The following is a 20,392-nucleotide window of genomic DNA, read 5'->3' as shown; positions in this document are numbered from 1 at the left end:
TCACAAGAAGAAACAGGCTTGGGGGAAAAAGTATAGAAAAAGGCTTTGGGGAGAGAGAGAGAGAGAGAGAGAGAGAGAGAGAGAGAGAAGACACAACGCCAGTGCAAAATTTACAAATGAATATATGATTCCATTCAGGGTAACTGAGAAGCTGCAGCCTAATGCTTATATGTAAAATTATACCCGACTAGAACAGATATGTGCATCAGGAATAAGGGCTGGGATAGTGAGGTATACTTGCATTCACTAGGTACCTGATTACTGGAAACACTACATCACTTTCATTTCATATAATCAACATTTCTCTTCTGTCATTCTGAACTACATTGGTGCCCAAAATTAAAGCAACAAATGGAAATTTTGCAAAGTTGTGTTTGTTTTGCTGCAAAACAGTATAAACAGGTGATAGTAAAGTAGGAACAATGTAAAGAATACAGAATGTAATCATCTGCAACATGCATAATGGTAGACAAAAATGTTCTTCATTTTTTCCCAACTTAACAGATTTCCACATACATTCTGATGACTGGTTAATATGCTCAGTATGGGGTGTGACCATTTCTGGCACCAATACAGGCATGACAAAGATGGGACATGCTGTGAATGATGCCATCAATCTCATGTTTAGGCAATAATTCCCATTCTTCCTGCACAGCTGCTCAAGTCTTGGAGAGTGGTTGGTGGATGCTGACACGATGCAACCCTTCTCCCAAGTGCATCCCAAACATGCTCTACGGGATTCAAATCAGGAGAGCGAGCCGGGCATACCACGAGTGCAATATCTTCTGTTTCCAATAAAAACCGAAAACCACCCATCCACTATGAGGTCGAGCATTATCGTCCATCAATACAAAGTCTGAGCTCACAGCACCTTGCAACAATTGCGCAACCGAGCGAGGTGGCGCAGTGGTTAGCCACTGGACTCGCATACGGGAGGACGACGGTTCAATCCCGCGTCCGGCCATCCTGATTTAGGTTTTCCATGATTTCCCTAAATCACTCCAGGCAGATGCCGGGATGATTCTTCTGAAAGGGCATGGCCGACTTCCTTCCCTAATCCAATGAGACCGATGACCTCGCTGTCTGGTCTCCTTCCCCAAACAACCCAACCCAACAATCGCGCATGAGATCCCAAGATCTCCCCAGTGTGCTTGACAGCAGTTAAATATTGCTGATTCACCAGCACAATTTCATGAAGAGGTGTTCGAGTGGTCAACATAATCCCTACCCACACCATTACCAAATCAAAACTCATCTGTGACAAGAACATTGGCCCACTGTTTAACTGTCCAGGTGACATGTTGACGTTTCCACTCTAGACATTCCTTTACGTGATGACACGCTAGAGGTAAACAGACAGCAGGTTTCCAACAATAAAAGCCACTCTGCCGAAGCCTTCTGTATACCATTTTCCTCGATATAATATGTCCAGGGGATGTTGCGAGGTCAGATGCCACTTGCAGTGCAGTATTAGGGTGGTAGCATTGCGCGCTTCAGCCAAAAATGGTTCACTGTTTCTGATGTCACACCTGGTCGATCCTGTTGTCGTCTCTGGGATACAGTTTTGGTCACTATATACTGTTGCCTCATCTGACAAGCAACAGAATGATTCACATTAAGCCATCGGGCCACATCAATTTGAGACTCTCCTGCTCCCATTCTTTCTACGGCCCTCCAGAGCTGAGAATTTGCAGGAGGCACCATCTGTGACTTTGAACACAGCGACTGTGGATGAGGAACTATACTGCAAACACTACCCCGCTTGATAGGTGACCTGACATCACTGTTGACGTGGTTGTGCATTGATCGGAATGCCATCTTCCGTGCAGAATATGATTGTAAAGACATTAGTTGACATTTTGTATGATTATATCGTGAATTAGACAATATCGTGAATTAGACATGGGACGGGGAAATAACAGTTTGTTGTTATAATTTTGGACACCGGTGCATATCATCTTTCACACTTTTCTTTACTGAGAAAAAGTAAAGACTCAGAGTGTTTAATGAGAATTGATAACAAGTATTTTGGTGCAGTAGTAAAGAGATGAAAAGTTGAAATAAAGGTAATTAGCTGTAAGTGTGGTGCATTTTAGAATGGCCATTCTCCTTCATTTTGTATCTATTTTCATCACACAAGTTTGTTCCTTTGCTCAGTGCAGTTTCATATCTGATATGTTTTTCAATCTTTTCACCCACATTTGTATAATCTGATCAGCCGGAGTGGCTCTGCAGACTGTCCTGTTTGAAAAATAACTTATTTTCTTTATTATTTCTATTCCCACTTGAATCAGTGTGATTTGTTAACCCAGCTCTGGTACCACTCTCTTGCTCCAGTACTACCTGCATCTCTCAACTTGTCAACACTTCTCTCTCTATGCCTCCTGTGGTACGGGTGCCAAATATTAAATATTGAAGAAGGTGTGTGTGAATGTACCACATCCACCTTTGAAACTCATTCAGTAATCTTTTTTTTCCCCCACTGTGAAAAATACAAGGGTGGTTTGAAATGTTCTCAGAGTCAACACGAGAGGTCAGCACTCGCACGAGTTGCTCACGTGATATTCATTGGACTGTTGCCTATAAACACATGCCACGTCAGTGCTCCTGGCAGATAGCTGTGGCGGTGACGTGGCTCTGTTGTTGTTTCTGCATAGTGATTTGGGGGGGAAAAAGTATTGAGATTTGTGAATTGATTAAGTACATGATAAAGAAAGGTATGAAAGCAAAGGACATTCATGCCAATTTCCAGAATACACTGGGGGAATCTGCTCCTTCATATTCAACTTTTGCCAAGTGGACAAACGGATTTAAATTTGGTCGGGAGAGCTTAGACGATGATCTGTGCAGTGGTTTGCCAAGATGTGTCACTACTCCAGAAATCATTGCAAAAGTGCACAAAACGGTCATGTAGGATCGCCGACTGTAAGTGCGTGAAATTGCTCACACTTGCCAGATGGGTATACCACATTTTAACTGAAGAATTAGAAATGAAAAAATTATCTGTAATATAGGTTTCACAACTCTTGATGCTGGATCAAAAATGCATGAGAATGGGCATATCGCAACAATGTTTGGCCCATTTTAGGATAAATGATCAAGATTTTCTGCACCGGTTTGTGACCACAGATGAAACTTGGGTGCACTACTATACCCTAGAGACAAAACAACAGACAAAGCAGTGGAAACATGCCGATTCTCTGCCATCAAAGAAAGCAAAGACAATTCCTTTGGCGGGGAAGGTCATGGCATCAGCGTTCTGGGATGCAAACGGAATTCTGTTTGTAGATTATCTCCCCACTGGGCAAACAATTATTGGAGAGTACTACGCTGACCTCCTGGACAAATTGCATCAAAAGATATGTGGAAAAAGGCCAGGTTTCGCAAGGAAGAAAGTCATCTTCCATCAAGACAATGCGCACCCACATACGTACCGTTGCCATGGCAAAATTACACGAACTAAGGTACGAATCGTTACCACACCCACCTTATTCATCTGGTATGGCTCCATCAGACTTCCATCTCTTCCCAAAACTGAAAATTTTTCTTGGTGGATGAAGATTCACTTCAAATTAAGAATTGATAGCCAGAGTTGACAATTATTTTGCAGGCTTGGAGGAAACTCATTTTTGAGATAGGATCAAGGCACTCGAACATCGCTGGAGCAAGTGCACTATTCTACAAGGAGACTACATTGAAAAATAAAAAAGGTTTCAGTGATGTAAGTACTTTTTTCCTATTCTATTCCGCGAACTTTTCAAACCACCCTTGTATCTGACTCTTCATCACAATTGGGAAATCTATTTTTCAGTTTTTGGTATATAGACCATTGTGTGTATAATCACTGTGTGTTGTCCTTTTGACAATTCTTTTTGGGAGTATATCTTCATTCAGTTCTCTTCAAGCAGAGCATGCTTTCAAAGTAAACTGTGAATAGCTGGATTCAATGACACGCTAAAAGGACCCATCTAGCTCTTTTTCGTAATGGATACTACAACTGCTGATGCTGCTGAACTTGATGTTGAAGCTGTTGCTGTTGCTGAAGGGTTAATAGTGTAGATAAGGAGGTGGTACAAAATGTTTTAGTAAGGTAATATGTCGGCGGAGGCTGATATGAGTGGTGGTGTGCTGGAATATTAAAGGATTATAAAGGGGGATGAAAAGTAACATTTCGATACTGTATTTTGAAGTGACCATTGAGGATAACAGGAGCATCCTAGTACTAAGGTATGTGAGTATTCCTTGTTGTTATTATGGTCTTCAGTCCTGAGACTGGTTTGATGCAGCGCTCCATGCTACTCTATCCTGTGCAAGTTTCTTCATCTCCCAGTACCTACTACAACCTACATCCTTCTGAATCTGCTTAGTGTATTCATCTCTTGGTCTCCCTCTACCATTTTTACCCTCCACACTACCCTCCAATACTAAATTGGTAATCCCTTGATGCCTCAGAACATGTCCTACCAACCAATCTCTTCTTCTAGTCAAGTTGGGCCACAAATTTCTCTTCTCCCTAATTCTATTCAATACCTTCTCATTAGTTATGTGATCTACCCATCTAATCTCCAGCATTCTTCTGCAGCACCACTTTTCGAAAGCTTCTATTCTCTTCTTGTCCAATCTATTTATCGTCCACGTTTCACTTCCATACATGGCTACACTCCATACAAATACTTTCAGAAATGACTTCCTGACACTTAAATCTATAGTTGATGTTGACAAATTTGCATTCTTCAGAAACACTTTCCTTGCCATTGCCAGTCTACATTTTATATCCTCTCTACTTCTATTTTGCAGCCGTGACTTATTAAACTGACAGTTCGGTAATTTTCACACCTGTCAACACCTGATTTCTTTGGGATTGGAATTATTATATTCTTCTTGAAGTATGAGGGTATTTCGTCTGTCTCATACATCTTGCTCACCAGATGGTAGAGTTTTGTCAGGGCTGGCTCTCCCAATGCTATCAGTAGTTCTAATGGAATGTTGTCTACTCCCGGGGCCTTGTTTCACCTTAGGTCTTTCAGTGCTCTATCAAACTCTTCACACAGTATCATAGCTCCCATTTCATCTTCATCTACATTCTCTTCCATTTCCATAATGTTGTCCTCAAGTACATCGCCCTTGTGTAGACCCTCTATATACTCCTTCCACCTTTCTGCTTTCCCTTCTTTGCTTAGAACTGGGTTTCCATCTGAGCTCTCGATATTCATACAAGTGGTTCTCTTTTCTCCAAAGGTCTCTCTAATTTTCCTGTAGGCAGTATCTATCTTACCCTTAGTGATATATGCCTCTGTATCCTTACATTTGTCCTCTAGCCATCCCTCCTTAGCCATTTTACATTTCCTGTCGATCTCATTTTTGAGACGTTTGTATTCCTTTTTGTCTGCTTCATTTACTGCATTTTTATATTTTCTCCTTTCATCAATTAAATTCAATATATCTTCTGTTACCCAAGGATTTCTACTAGCCCTCGTCTTTTTACCTACTTGATCCTCTGCGGCCTTCACTACTTCATCTCTCAAAGCTACCCATTCTTCTACTGTATTTCTTGCCCCAATTCTTGTCACTCGTTCCTTAATGCTCTCTCTGAAACTCTCTACAACCTCTAGTTCTGTCAGTTTATCCAGGTCCCATCTCCTTAAAGTCCCACCTTTTGCAGTTTCTTCAATTTTAATCTGCAGTTCATGACAGATAGATTGTGGTCAGAGTCCACATCTGCCCCTGGAAATGTCTTACAATTTAAAACCTGGTTCCTAAATCTCGTCTTAACATTATATAATCTATCTGAAACCTAGTATCTCCAGGCCTCTTCCATGTACACAACCTTCTTTCATGATTCTTGAACCAAGTGTTAGCTGTAATTAAGTTATCCTCTGTGCAAAATTCTACCAGGCGGCTTCCTCTTTCATTCCTTATCCCCATTCCACATTCACCTACTACGTTTCCTTCTCTTCCTTTTCCTACTATTGAATTCCAGTTACCCATGACTATTAAATTTTTGTCTCCCTTCACTATCTGAATAATTTCTTTTATCTCTTCATACATTTCATCAATCCCTTCGTCATCTGCGGAGCTAGTTCACATATAAACTTGTACTACTGTGGTAGGCGTGGGCTTCATATGTATTTTGGCTACAATAATGCGTTCACTATGCTGTTTATAGTAGCTTAACCGCATTCCTACTTTTTTTTATTCATTATTAAGCCTACTCCTGCATTACCCCTATTTGATTTTGTATTTATAACCCTGTATTCACCTAAGTCTTGTTCCTCCTCCCACCAAACTTCACTAATTCCCACTACATCTAACTTAAACCTATCCATTTCCCTAGGATGGCTCTGAGCACTATGGGACTTAACATCTATGGCCATCAGTCCCCTAGAACTTAGAACTACTTAAACCTAACTAACCTAAGGACATCACACAACACCCAGTCATCACGAGGCAAAGAAAATCCCTGACCCCGCCGGGAATCGAACCCGGGAACCCGGGCATGGGAAGCGAGAACGCTACCGCACGACCACGAGCTGCGGACATATCCCTAGGAGAAATAAAGTTAATTGTTGGGTGTTATTACCGGCCACCAGGTTCCACCATTCAAAGGCAGTCTACACTATATATCGCAGAAGTACCCGGATCATGCTATATTAGTCGGAGGCGGCTTCAACCTACCTAGTATAGACTGGGATGTCTATGGATTCATTACAGGTGGTAGAGAGAAGCCGTCATGTGAATTACTTTTGAACACATTATCCGAAAACTGTCCTGAGCAGCTAAATTGACAGCCAACGCGTAATGGAAATATTTTAGATCTGGTAACCACAAACAGACCAGACCTCATCAACGGTGTCAGTGTTGAGACAGGGATTAGTGATCATGATGTTGTCATTACGACTATGGTTACGAAAGTTAAAAAGTCGGTCACGAAGGCTAGGAGAGTATTCTTCCTAGAAAGAGCAGATAAGCAGTTGTTGGCATTCCACTTAGTAAATGAATCAACTTCATTTACTTCCGGTACGATGGACGTGGACGAATTATGGGCAAATTTTAAACACAATATAAATCACGCATTGGAGAAGTATGTGCCGAAAAAGTGGGTTACGGACGGAAAAGACCCACAGTGGTTTAACACCACAATTCGGAGAACGCTCAGGAAGCAAAGACAGTTGCACTTGCTGTACAAGAAAGATCGAGAGAATGAAGGCTGTAGGCTGAAGGCTGTAAAAAGAGCGATGTGCTAAGCATACAACCACTACCACCGTCATACCTTAGCAAAAGATCTTGCTGAAAACCCAAGGAAATTCAGGTCTTACGTAAAATCGGTAAGCGGGTTGAAGACTTCCATCGAGTCACTCACTGATCAGTCTGGCCTGGCAACGGAAGACAGCAAAACAAAAGCTGAAATTTTAAATTTAGAATTTGAGAAATCTTTCACGCAGGAGGATCGTACAAACATACCGCCGTTTGAGTCTTGTACAGATTCAGGTATGGAGGATATAGTGATAGACATCCCTGGGGTTGTGAAGCAGCTGAATGGATTGAAAATAAATAAATCACCAGGTCCTGATGGGATTCCAATTCGCTTTTACAGAGAGTGCTCTACTGCATTGGCTCCTTACTTAGCTTGCATTATCGCGAATCTCTTGCCCAATGTAAAGTCCTGAGCGACTGGAAAAAAGCACAGGTGACGCCTGTATATAAGAAGGGTAGAAGGATGGATCCTCAAAATTACAGACCAATATCCTTAACACAGGTTTGTTGCAGGATTCTCGAACATATTCTCAGTTCGAATATAATGAATTTCCTTGAGACAGAGAAGTTGCTGTCCATGCATCAGCACGGCTTTAGAAAGCATTGCTCCTGCAAAACGCAACTCGCCCTTTTTTCACATGATATCTTGTGAACCAAGGATGAAGGGTATCAGACGGATGCCATATTCCTTGACTTCCGGAAAGAGTTTGACTCAGTGCCCCACTGCAGACTCCTAACTAAGGTACGAGCATATGGGATTGGTTCCCAAATATGTGAGTGGCTCAAAGACTTCTTAAGTAATGGAACCCAGTACGTTGTCCTCGATGGTGAGTGTTCATCGGAGGTGAGGGTATCATCTGGAGTGCCCCAGGGAACTGTCGTAGGTCCGCTGTTGTTTTCTATCTACATAAATGATCTTTTGGATAGGGTGGATAGCAATGTGTGGCTGTTTGCTGATGATGCTGTGGTGTACGGGAAGGTGTCATCGTTGAGTGACTGTAGGAGGATACAAGATGACTTGGACAGGATTTGTGATTGATGTAAAGAATTGCAGCTAACTCTAAATATAGATAAATGTAAATTAATGCAGATGAATAGGAAAAAGAATCCCGTAATGTTTGAATACTCCATTATTAGTGCAGTGTTTGACAGAGTCACGTCGATTAAATATTTGGGCGTAACATTGCAGAGCGATATGAAGTGGGACGAGCATGTAATGGTGGTTGTGGGGAAGGCAGATAGTCGTCTTCGATTCATTGGTAGAATTTTGGGAAGATGTGGTTCATCTGTATAGGAGACCACTTATAAAACACTCATACAACCTATTCTTGAGTACTGCTAGAGCGTTTGGGATCCCTATCCGGTCGGATTGAGGGAGGACATAGAAGCAATTCAGAGGCGGGCTGCTAGATTTGTTACTGGTAGGTTTGATCATCACGAGTGTTACTGAAATGCTTCAGGAACTCGGGTGGGAGTCTCTAGAGGAAAGGAGGCGTTCTTTTCGTGAATAGCTACTGAGGAAATTTAGAGAACCAGCATTTGAGGCTGACTCCAGTACACTTTTAGTCTGTAGATGTAGACATAAATTTTTTTCCGTGCTCCGATCCGCAGAATGCCAGTTTTCTTTCTCCTAATAATGACGTCCTCCTGAGCAGTACCCACCTGGAGATCCAAATGGGGGACTATTTTACCTCTGGAGTATTTTACCCAAGAGCGCGCCATCATCATTTAACCATACAGTAAAGCTACATGCCCTTGGGAAAAATTATGGCTGTAGGTTCCCCTTGCTTTCAGCCGTTGCAGTACCAGCACAGCAAGGCCATTTTGTTTGTCTGGCCTCTCAATAGATACCCCTCAGTTATGCTGTTGTGGTTGCACCTACAGTATGGCTATCTGTATTTCTGAGGCACGCAAGCCTCCCCACCAACGGCAACGTCCATGGTTCATGGGGGGTGGGGGGGGGTGGGGGGGTGAGTATTCCTGAAGTAGACAAAATAATAAATAGAGGGCTTGCTGGTTTCAAAATGAATTTGTGACATTGGTACTGATGGGAAGTAATTTGAAGTATGGTCATGTAGAGTTTAAGGGAGAGCGGATGACTACATAATACAAGATTTTGGATAAAATTCTTTGAGTAGTAACTTATTTATGGATTCTTCAATTATTTCTCGGTAGAGCAATCCCCTGTTTAAGGGAATCTGAATATCACATACACTGTTTTTTTCCACATAGAGCAAAAACAGTGTACTTATTCAAACAATAGTTACTTGTAATGAATGGAGTTTCCAAGAAACATGTGTGTTTGTTGTCACCACATTCTCAAGAGTGGGAATGAATTGAATAAAAAGTAAGGGAGAGGTTTTGTAAATAATGTATTGGATATGTATTACAGCATAGGAATTGGTTCATAGCTATGAGAACATGAAGATGTTTCGAAGATAAAATGTGCTTCCTATTGCGTGTACATGGAAAATGGTAACTACTTTAGTTCCGAAGTTTATTTATGTATAAACTTTAAGAAAAATTGTACAGGAAGTTCAGTTTTTCTGTAAGGTCAGTGAGTTAAATTAATGAAAAAAAAATTTTGAATCAATACCAAGTGGAAATGATTTCATTAGCAATCTTGAAGTTTTGCTACAGTTTTTTAATTTTCAATTTTGAGAGCTAGTTTTTCAAGTAAATTTAAATTTGGGTATGACTATTTACACTGATCTGGTGAAGACTCTGTTAATTCGCTTCCATTTAGGAGAAGTGTTAAGTGATGTAATTAATAATGGAGACAACAAGGAATAAATTTTGTAATAACATTTTACCTGATTGGAAGGTAAAATTTTTAAAATAGGCCACCTTAGCTAGTGTTACGTTTACAGGACAGAGATATAGCCGATAGAAGTCTGGATTATATAGAGGAAAAGGTAGAGTGTTAAGGTGCAATAACAACACAAAGAATGCTGTCTGATTAGCAGTGGCATGCTAGAGAAGTGCCAATATGGACTAGGTACTGTTTTGAAAGTTCAGATGCTCACCACAGCGAGAAGACACTGGAATGTATAAAATGTAAAAATCAGTAGTGTATTACAAAGACACTCAATCTTAGCAATTGAATAAGTAACAGAAGAATTTAGGCATCAAGTTTTTGGAAATAGGTTGAATTACAAATAGTAAGCAATGCTATTTGTAATGTTTTGCAATAACATAAGTCTTTCCAAAGCTTTCTTTGAAAATTTTCTGATATTGGGAACTGCTTAGTTTGTAGAGTTGCTAAGCACAGAGGATACAGATTTTGAAATTTATTTTATTTATTACTTTTTGTATTTGAAAAAAATTAATTAGCTACACAATTTTATGTGATTATTAAGAGTTATTGTAAAATTTAAGAAGCATAGATGGTGTGAGGTGTGGCAATACACATCGCCTGTAGGAAACTTTCTTGCAACACATATTGAGTCATGACCCCCGAGAGTGCTTTCACACGCTGCAAATAACACAGAAACATAAACACAATGCAGAAAAGAACAGCAATCCATGTTGAAATCTGTCATTTTATTACAGCAGATCTAGATTTCAACTATTAGAAAGTCATCTTCAGTGCATATAACAACATGTGACTTTAGTTCAAAGAATCACATAGTAAACAATATTGGTGTACTGCTTACAACAGTCTAACACAAACTTGTGCATAATGGGATCACATGGATTCCAATCTGATTGATATAAACATATGTTAATTGTTCCCACTGCCTCCTTCTCCCCATGAACCACTGAACTTGCCACTGGTGGGGTGGGTTGTGTTCTCAATGATACAGATAGTCATACCATAGAAGCAACCACATCCTAGTGGTCTTCACTAAGAGGCCAGACAAATGTATGGTTCCTGAAAGAACAGTTTGGATGATTGACTGATCTGGCCTTGTAACATCAACCAAAACAGCCGTGCTGTGCTGGTGCTGTGAATGGCTGAAAGCAAGGAGAAACTACAGCCATAATTTTTGCTGAGGGCATGCTGCTCTACTCTATGGTTAACTCCAGCGTAAAATATTCTGGAGGTAAAATAGTCCCTCACTTGGGTCTCTAGGAGGGGACTACTCAGGAGCATGTCATCATCAGGATAACCAAACTGGCGTTCTATGTATCACCCAGAGTGTGGAACATTAGATCCCTTAATCAGAAAGGTAAATTAGAAAATTTAAAAAGGTAATTGAAAGGTTGTAGTTAGTTATAGTGGGAATTAACAAAGTTTAGTGGCAGGAGGAATAGGACTTCTGGTCACTTGAATTCAGGGTTATATATACAAAATTAAGTAAGGATAATGCAGAAGTAGATTTAATAATGAACAGCACAGTGAACACATTATCACAGCCAATCTAGACATGAAGCCCACACCCACCACAGCAGTACAAGTTTATATGCCAACTAGTTCTACAATGAGATAAAAAAATTGTTCATATAGATAAGGGAGATGAAAATTTAATTGGGATGGGGGACCGGAATTTGTTAGTACGAAAAGGAAGATACGGAAAAACTGTAAGTGAATATGGCCAGGGGCAAGAATTTTGCACAGAGCATAATTTGATCATTGCTAACAAGTGGTTTAAGAATTGTGAAAGAAAACTGTATACATGGATGAGACCTGGAGACTCCAGAAGGTTTCAGATTGATTACATAATGGAAAGAGAGAGATTTCAGAAGCAGATTTTAAATTGTAAGACATTTATAGGGGCAGATGTGGGCTCTGACCACAATTTACTAGTGGTGAACTGTGGATTAAAACTAAAGCAAAAGGTAGAAAATTAAGGAGATGGGACCTTGATAAGTTCAAAGAACCAGAGGTTGTTGCAAGTTTCACAGGGAGCATTGGGCAACAACTCACTAGCACAGGGAATATGAATACAGTAGACACAAAATGGGTAGCTTGAAGAGATGAAATAGTGAAGGTAATAGAGGATCCAAATAGATCAAAAAAGACTAACTCTTTAGGTAACAGTAGATATTGAATTTAACCAATGAAAGGAGAAAATATAAAACTGTAGCAAATGAAGCAGGCGAAAGGGGGAGACAGACAGGAAGTACAAAATGGTTAAGCATGTATGGCTAGAGGACAAATGCAAGGATATAGAAATATATATCACTAGGGGAAAGATAAATACTTCCTACCAGAAAATTAAAGAGGCCTTTGGAGAACAGAGAAGTAGCTCTGATAGAAAACCAGTATTAAGCAGAGAAGGAAAACTGAAGGGTGGAAGAAGTACACAGAGGGTCTATAACAGGGAGATGAACTTGAAGGCAATATTATAGAAAGGAAAGATGAGATGGGGGATATGATACTGCAAGAAGGATTTGAGAGCGCACTGATGGATCTAAACAGAAACAAGGTCCTCAGAGTGGACAACATTTCATCACAACTGCTGATATCCTTCGGATAGCCATCCATGACAAAACTATCCCACCTGCAGCGCAGCATGTATGAGACAGGCGGAACACCTTCATACTTTAAGAGGACTGTACTAATACCAGTTCCAAAGAAAGCATGTGTTGACAAGTGTGATTGTAACCAAATTAGCTGTTTAAAATGTCATGGTTGCAGAGTACTAATTTGGATTATTTACAGAAGAATGGAAGAACTGGTAGAAGCCACCTTCAGAAAATGTCAGCTTGGATTCTAGACAAACGTAAGAACATGCAAGACAATTCTGACCCTACAACTTTACTTAGAAGATAGGTTAAATAAAGGCAAACCAACATTTAGAGCATTTGTAGCCTCAGAGAAAGCTCAGTGTTGACTGGAATACTCTGGTAGCAGGGGTAAACTACAAGGAGATCTATCTTCAAATGAAGCATTTGTGAAACTATTGAATTCACGAAATTCAGGGATATATGGCACTGTATGGATTTATCGTTTATATTGAAGGGTACATATTGGGTTTGAAGATGGCATAGTGGAATGCTGAAACCGGTTGTTGTCAAAATAAAATAAAACATCTTAGTTACATGGCTGTTGGGAAATTTCATTGAGATTGACAATTACTTAAACAGCTGATGTCTCCTGTCCATGATGGATCAACAGAGACATGTTAATTTGCTGGCTCATCAAGCCACGCGTACGAACTGAACAGCAAACTAATATTACATACATTGCTATAAATTATTAAAGACACTGTTAGTAACACAACTGTTGAGAGACTTTCTGTAACATTTTGTAAAGATGATAGATAACAACAGTATGAATTTCAGATCTTTATGAAAAACAACTTCTGGTATCCAAAAAATTTCCTGAAGACACGGACTTTATAACTTTCCATGAGAAATAACATCCCAACACATTAATATGTTTCATGTAGAAGCCAGTGAAAAATGTTAACAAAATGAAGGATTGAAAGTGGCATGTATGCGAAGTATGAAACACTGAAATTGTGAATAACTAAGTGTGAGCAAGCACAGGAACCACACTGTGTAAGCTTGATGAGAGTTGCAACATGGGGGGGGGGGGAAATGACAATTATAAAGCAGCCAGTTTTCATTATCTTAGAAATGTAAAGCTTACTTCAGTCCTTCAGAAAACTACAGATGTGGCTGATTTGTATCTATATGTTACCTCGGAACGTGTTATTTCACATAAGTTGATCTCTTAACGGGGACTGGTCCAAAGAGGGAGAGTACCCTACTGTGTGAATTGGAATATAAAGGTGATTGGCTACTGTGTAATCCAACAGTCAGAGAAAAGCTCTTTCACACACTTTTACTGTGAGAGCAATTTCACACAAGTTGAGAAAAGTCCACGGTGTAGCAGATAGCTTGAAATCTTTGTTAAAACTGAGTTATAAGTTTATGACAATTCCTAGATGACGACTACAAATTTTTTTAAAGAGAATTGAGACTTACTTTCAGAGAACATAAATTGTGTGTGGTGTGGTGTGCATTCATAGTTGGAAATTTTTGGGGCCCAATGGTGATGATCTACACAGTATTAGAACTTTTGAACAGGCCCCTAGAGAGAGAGAGAGAGAGAGAGAGAGAGAGAGAGAGAGAGAGAGAGAGAGAGAGGGTGGGTGGGAGGGGGGGGGGTTGTAAATGTGAAAAGACTAGTAAAAACCATGCTTATTTTTCTTCTTTCACTTCAGGAACTGTGAGTTATGAAGGACTTGGTATCAAAGTGTGCACGAAAAGTGACAACACAGAACACACACTTTAAAGTAAGTACTTTTCTTCAATCAGTGGTTATAGCCCGACCTGACAAAAATCAACAAACTTTCTGAGCATACAACAATTAAATAAACTCACACACCCTCTTGATAAGTGTAGCACAGGTAATGTTTTTAAAACTTTTCTTAGCTGAGAATCGTTATTCATAACTTCACAACAGGCCATACTTCTGCAGAACTTGCCAAGGGCCAAGGTGAGTACTGTCAATGTTAGTAAAAAAGAAGGCAGAAGATAAACTGTTCTGTTGAAAATGCTCAATATGAATTTGTTTAAATGGGGCAGAAAAGTCTAACCCCTCTTTCTTCCTGTCATTCAAGTGTATATCAAGGGGGAAAAAAGACATTACAATTCATGGTATGAGCATACTTGCTATAAATTCATAATATATATGATTAAAATATACACATGACATTACAACAAATGAGAAATTTCTGGTTAATATTTTATCATCACCTTAAAGAAATGCTTCTTTGTATGATCATTTGAAGGTGGTGCAGGATCCGTGAATGCTGGGTCAACTGAATCAAAGGAGCGGCGTTTCTGAGGGTTTCCTAGTATTTCGTAAGCTTTTGTGATGCACGTGAAATAGTCATCGTCAGGTCTAACATCCTCTCCTGCTGCTTTCCTCTTGTCTGGGTGGTGGAGCAAGACTTTCATCCGATCTAGTGAGAATGGAACACCAAATTAATAAAAATCTTTATCTCTAATATATATCTAATTAATTCTCAAACTTTTAAGAAAATAATTCTAACATTTAACTATCTTATTGTATTACCAACTCTCTTGATGATACAACTTAATTACCTACAATGTGACACACAAAATGTGAGTGATATGATTAAGATACATAAAATGACAGTTAATTAAATAATAATGACAGTAAATGTGTGTGTGTGTGTGTGTGTGTGTGTGTGTGTGTGTGTGTGTGTGTAATCTTATGGGACATAACTGCTAAGGTCATCAGTCCCTAAGCTTACATACTACGTAACCTAAATTATCCTAAGGACAAACACACACACCCATGCCCGAGGGAGGACTCGAACCTCCGCCGGGATCAGCTGCACAGTCCATGACTGCAGTGCCTTAGACCACTCGGCTAATCCCACGCAGCAGTAAATGGAAATATTTTCAAAATATTTTTGTTAAATTTATTCAGATAACCAAGCAATGTGTCTGTCTTCTCAGTCTATCCTTTACAGTAAAGATCTCACTGACTGCCAAGCCACTGAAACTTCTTGGAAGATCAAAACTTATCTGCCAGGAAGTTTCAAATAAGCACAAACTCTGCTGCAGTTTCCAAGTACTCTATATTTTGACAAATACAGCTTCACAGTTGACAGTGCAGCATGTGAAGCATTGGTAGTCAATTATTCCAAAATGGGATCATAACGGTGTTAGGTATACTACTTATTTTATCAGGTTCCATAGTCAAGCTGTAATTGTTTACATTTAAGACAGAAATTATTAAATTACTGCAAAGCAACATGTAAACACTTACAATGGAAATTCTTGAGCTGATGAAAACAAATGTTAAACTGGTAAATGAATTAGTGTCGTATGTTTGTAACAAACTAAAAATAATCACTTACACATGTGAAGATAAACAAACTGCTTACATTGTTTTCTGATGATGATGATGATGCAAAAAATTAAATACTTAGCAAATTTTTAGACAAAAAGCAATATTTGATAATTAGGTTCATAAAACATTGTGGTTCCTAATTGTGAAGACAATGTGTGTCCTAGGTCCTAGGATTGGAACAAATTAACTCAACACACACATTAAAATATTTTCAGACCAAAGCAGGGTATAGAAGGGAATGCATGTGATTTAAAACCAACTAGAATGATGTCTTAATTCATGTCGGGGCAAATATTATTCGAAACACTAATGCCGAATTTATCAGTGAATCAAGAAACTTTATTTGTTACGCAGAAAGTGTTCATCCGTTAACAAAGCAACAACACAAACAGGAAGTTGGTAAGTGAAAAATACATTTGAAAACTAAACAGAGCTATTAAAGAGGGCGGCGCTATAATACTGGAGCAATATTCATCAACATGAACAAATTTTTAAATGACAATCTGCCACTTGATACTATTTACTTGAAAGGACTATGTTTTGCAACATTAAGTATCATGTATATGGATATCTACAAAACTGTAAACAGTACAGAAACCAATATATCCTGATTTGGAGAGAAAAAGGGGGGGGGGGGGGGTGTGCGGAGAGGGTGAATGGTTTGATAGACAGTTCAGAAAAATATCAATTATTCTGCTGCATCAGAACCTTAAATTTTACAGAATAGTTTTGAAACTAGTTTCACATGAGGAATGTCCTGACGAAACAACATGCTTCAAGGCACAGCATCAAAATATTCATGCAGCACATCATCAGATGCCTTTGCACTTAGAATTATTACAAATCTTGGGGAGGGACATATTTTCATTCAGTAATGGCACATGGAATAATGTTTTGGGCTACTTTGTGTTTAAATAATAAAGTTTTCATGGCTAAACCCACGATCAACTTGTAGGTATCTGTTTAAGGAAGAGGAGATCAGTGTTTAACGTCCAGTCGACAATAAGGTCACCAGAGACGGAGCACAAGCTTGGATTATGGAAGGATGGGGAAGGAAATCTGCCGTGCCCTTTGAAAGGAACCATCCCAGCATTTGCCTGAAGCAATTTAGGGAAACCAAGAAAACCTAAATCAGGATGGCCAGATGATGGTTTGACCCGCTGTCCTCCTGAATGCGAGTCCAGTGTGCTAACCACTGCATCACCTCGCTTGGTATCTGTTTAAAGAGTTGGGCATTTTGACTATTGCTTCACAATATATTTATTCCCACATTAAGTTTGTTGTAAATAATCCACTGCAGCTCAAATGGAACAATGATGTACACAACTACAACATGAGAAGAATGAATGACATTCTTTACTCCACATTAAGGCCATCTTTAGCACAAAAAGGTGTGCACAATTTTGCAATTAAAATTTTTGATCACTTACTCAGTGGTATGAAACGCCTGACAGACAGCAAAGTAAAATTTGAAAACAAACTGCAAAAGTTTTTACTTGACAACTCCTATTCTGTAGAAGACTGTCTACTACTGAATGTGTAAAAGGTTGTGAGTAGGAATTACTCACTCACATCTGTATAGGCCTATTAAAAAAAGACTTATAAATGTTCAGCATGTTGCTACATTTACAAATTAATCTATGACGTTAATAGAAAATGACTTGTTATGATTTACTGTGCAAATGATCCATGGAACATGAAACTAACTAAAACTAAACTACAACTACCTAAGCAACAACAAAATACAATAACATTATCAGATCAAAAGTACCTGGTCACCCCTGTGTAATGCAGAACTGACTACTACGTGCCATGAGAAGAGGACCCGTCTGTATAAATTTAGTACACTCTTGATACTATAGATCTTGAAATATTGAATTCCCTAATGATTTCTAAAATGAAATGATTCACACATCTAGCTCCAACAACTACTCTGTGTTCAAAGTCTGGTAATGCCAACTGTGCAGCCACAGTTACGTCGGAAACGTTTTCACATGAATCACCTGAGTACAAATGACTGATCTGCCAATGCACTGTCCTCTTATACTTTGTGTACACGATATTACAGCCATCTGTATATGTGCATATCACTGTCCCATGTCTTCTGTCACCTCAGTGTATATCAACACGTTTCACAGCATTGTGTACTGTGAACAGCTTAGAGATCATGAGCGTTGTAACAATATGACAATGTACCCGTCGTAAAGCAGCATCTGTGAGGCAATAGTTTGTGGACAATAACATTCATGAAATGGACTGGCCTGTGCAGAGTCCCGATCTGAACCCAATTAAACAACTTTGGGATAAGTTAGAACATCAATTTCACTACAGACCCCAGCAACGATCATCACTATCTACAATGGTTTTTTTTTCTTGAGGAAGAATGGGCTACCATTCCTCCATACACATTTAGACACCTTACTGTACATGTTCCCATCAGAGTTTAAGCCATTATGAAGATGAAGGGTGGACACACTTCACATTAATGTCCACTAATAGGTGTCCAGATACTTTTGATCAGATAGTGTACAACACATACTAAGTAAGGAGAATGCTGATTTGGGATTTCTTACAAAACATGGTTTGTCTAATAATTTAACAACTATGCTCTGTCCAGTCTTCTGAAACAAAACAAATGAAGGAGAAAATGTTTAAGACTTGGGAAAATGCAGTACATAAAGCGTTTCCTGAAACATTAACAATGTGAGGAAATCACTCACCACCTATGTGAGTGGTAGGATACATGAGAGAAGAGAAAAGGCAAGGAAGGAAGGAGGGAGGGGGGAGGGAGATAATGGTGGAGGGAAGTATGGCTGATGGCTGTGAGGGGGAGGCTGAAGGCATACTGGTTAGGAATGTAACACCAGTGAACTTGTATGCAGCAGTCAGGGTGAGCTGTGTGTGTCACAGGAAATGGAGGGCTGGCAAGAAGGAGGGGGAGGGTTGGAGGGGGGTGGGGTGGAGGAACAGAACAGAGATAGAGGCAGACTGAGGAGAGGAAAGTGTGAGTATAAATTAATGAGGTGAAGTGGAAAGCATGGGGAGAGGTGTTGAGACTGGCATAAGATAGGGGCTAGTAGAGGGTGGGGATCAAAGGCTGCATTGTAATGGTCATTTACATCTATGTAATTATTAGAATCTGGTACTGGGGGAGGGATGGGGGGAGGATACAGACGGCATGCGTTGTAAAGCAGACAGTGAAGCTGATCTGGTTGGCTGACAGTGAAGTCGATCTGGTTGGGATCAGCAGCACATGCATACATCAGGTGGCAATCTTTGCTCTCTATCACTGTTTGGTAGTGTGCATTCACTTGGGTGCACTGTCAGTTGGTGGTAACAGGTCAAGCCCACACAAGAGTGCACAAAAGTTATAATAAAGTCATCTTGAGGATGAAGCTTTTCTGTCTGTGTGTGCTTGCAAATGAATGTGTGTGTGTGTGTGTGTGTGTGTGTGTGTGTGTGTGTGTGTGTGTGTTTGGGTGGGGGGGGGGTTCCTTGAGCAAACACAATTTTATTTTTTTCTTCTAATTCCCAGACATGTTTCGCTGAAGTTTCATCATCAGTTGGGTTTTATTTTCTTTCTATTATACAGAAAAATGCTCTTTACTACTTGTACACATATACAGTTGAGTTTTTAAGACAGTATTTACAAATCTGAAAAACAGACAAAGTTTTGTGTATATACCTTAGCAGCTGAAAATAATCCACTTCGCTGAGGTTTTAGCTTTCTGTCAGTGGTTTTATAAATGTAATAATGGACAAAAAATAGCAGTTAACAACTTTTTTTATTTGGGAAAGTATCTTACATATGAAGTCTTTACATTAAATTACATTCTTATACACTATATTTGACGGTTGGTTGTGTGGCACATACACATATATATTTCCTACATGTCCAGCATGTGAAAACGCAACATAGAGCTAACCATGTGAGAAACAGGGTTCCTTTAAATTAACTCCACAGTAGTGAAATGTTTGGCCCTGAGCCTTATTGACTGTCATACTATAAGCTAATTTCACAGGAAATTGTAATCTTTTAAAAGAAAATGGCATATGAGTTGAGATCAATGAGATTCTTGGCATGAACACTGATTTTCTTTTCTTTTTACCAGTTAAAATTATTACTTCCATAATATTATGAAGTAGTTGTTTCACACACAATCTTGTGCCATTACATAATTTGGGCAAGTTAATATTTTGTAATACTATTACTGGAAATCCGATTTTCAGTTTCAACAGATGTAGTAGATGAGTTTAAAAATTCAGTTGGAAAATTGACACACTTTCTTCTTGATCCATTATTATATTTATCTATTTATATATCATTTCTGCTCCTGGAAACATCTTCTGTATTTG

General features: G+C 39.3%; 1 protein-coding gene across 1 annotated transcript in view; it reads right to left on the bottom strand.

Moving 5' to 3' along the window:
• The window catches only part of LOC126184673 (dnaJ homolog subfamily C member 2), a 187,341-nt gene that overhangs the window by 79,859 nt on the left and 87,090 nt on the right, over positions 1-20,392 (bottom strand). The window contains exon 4 of the mRNA XM_049927157.1: positions 14,908-15,116. Within this exon, the coding sequence (XP_049783114.1) occupies positions 14,908-15,116 (209 nt within the window). The remainder of the gene's footprint in view (positions 1-14,907; positions 15,117-20,392) is intronic.

Source organism: Schistocerca cancellata, chromosome 4, assembly GCF_023864275.1.
Source record: "Schistocerca cancellata isolate TAMUIC-IGC-003103 chromosome 4, iqSchCanc2.1, whole genome shotgun sequence".
NCBI classification, from domain to species: Eukaryota; Metazoa; Arthropoda; class Insecta; order Orthoptera; family Acrididae; genus Schistocerca; species Schistocerca cancellata.
This window is presented reverse-complemented; position numbering and strand designations above follow the sequence as displayed.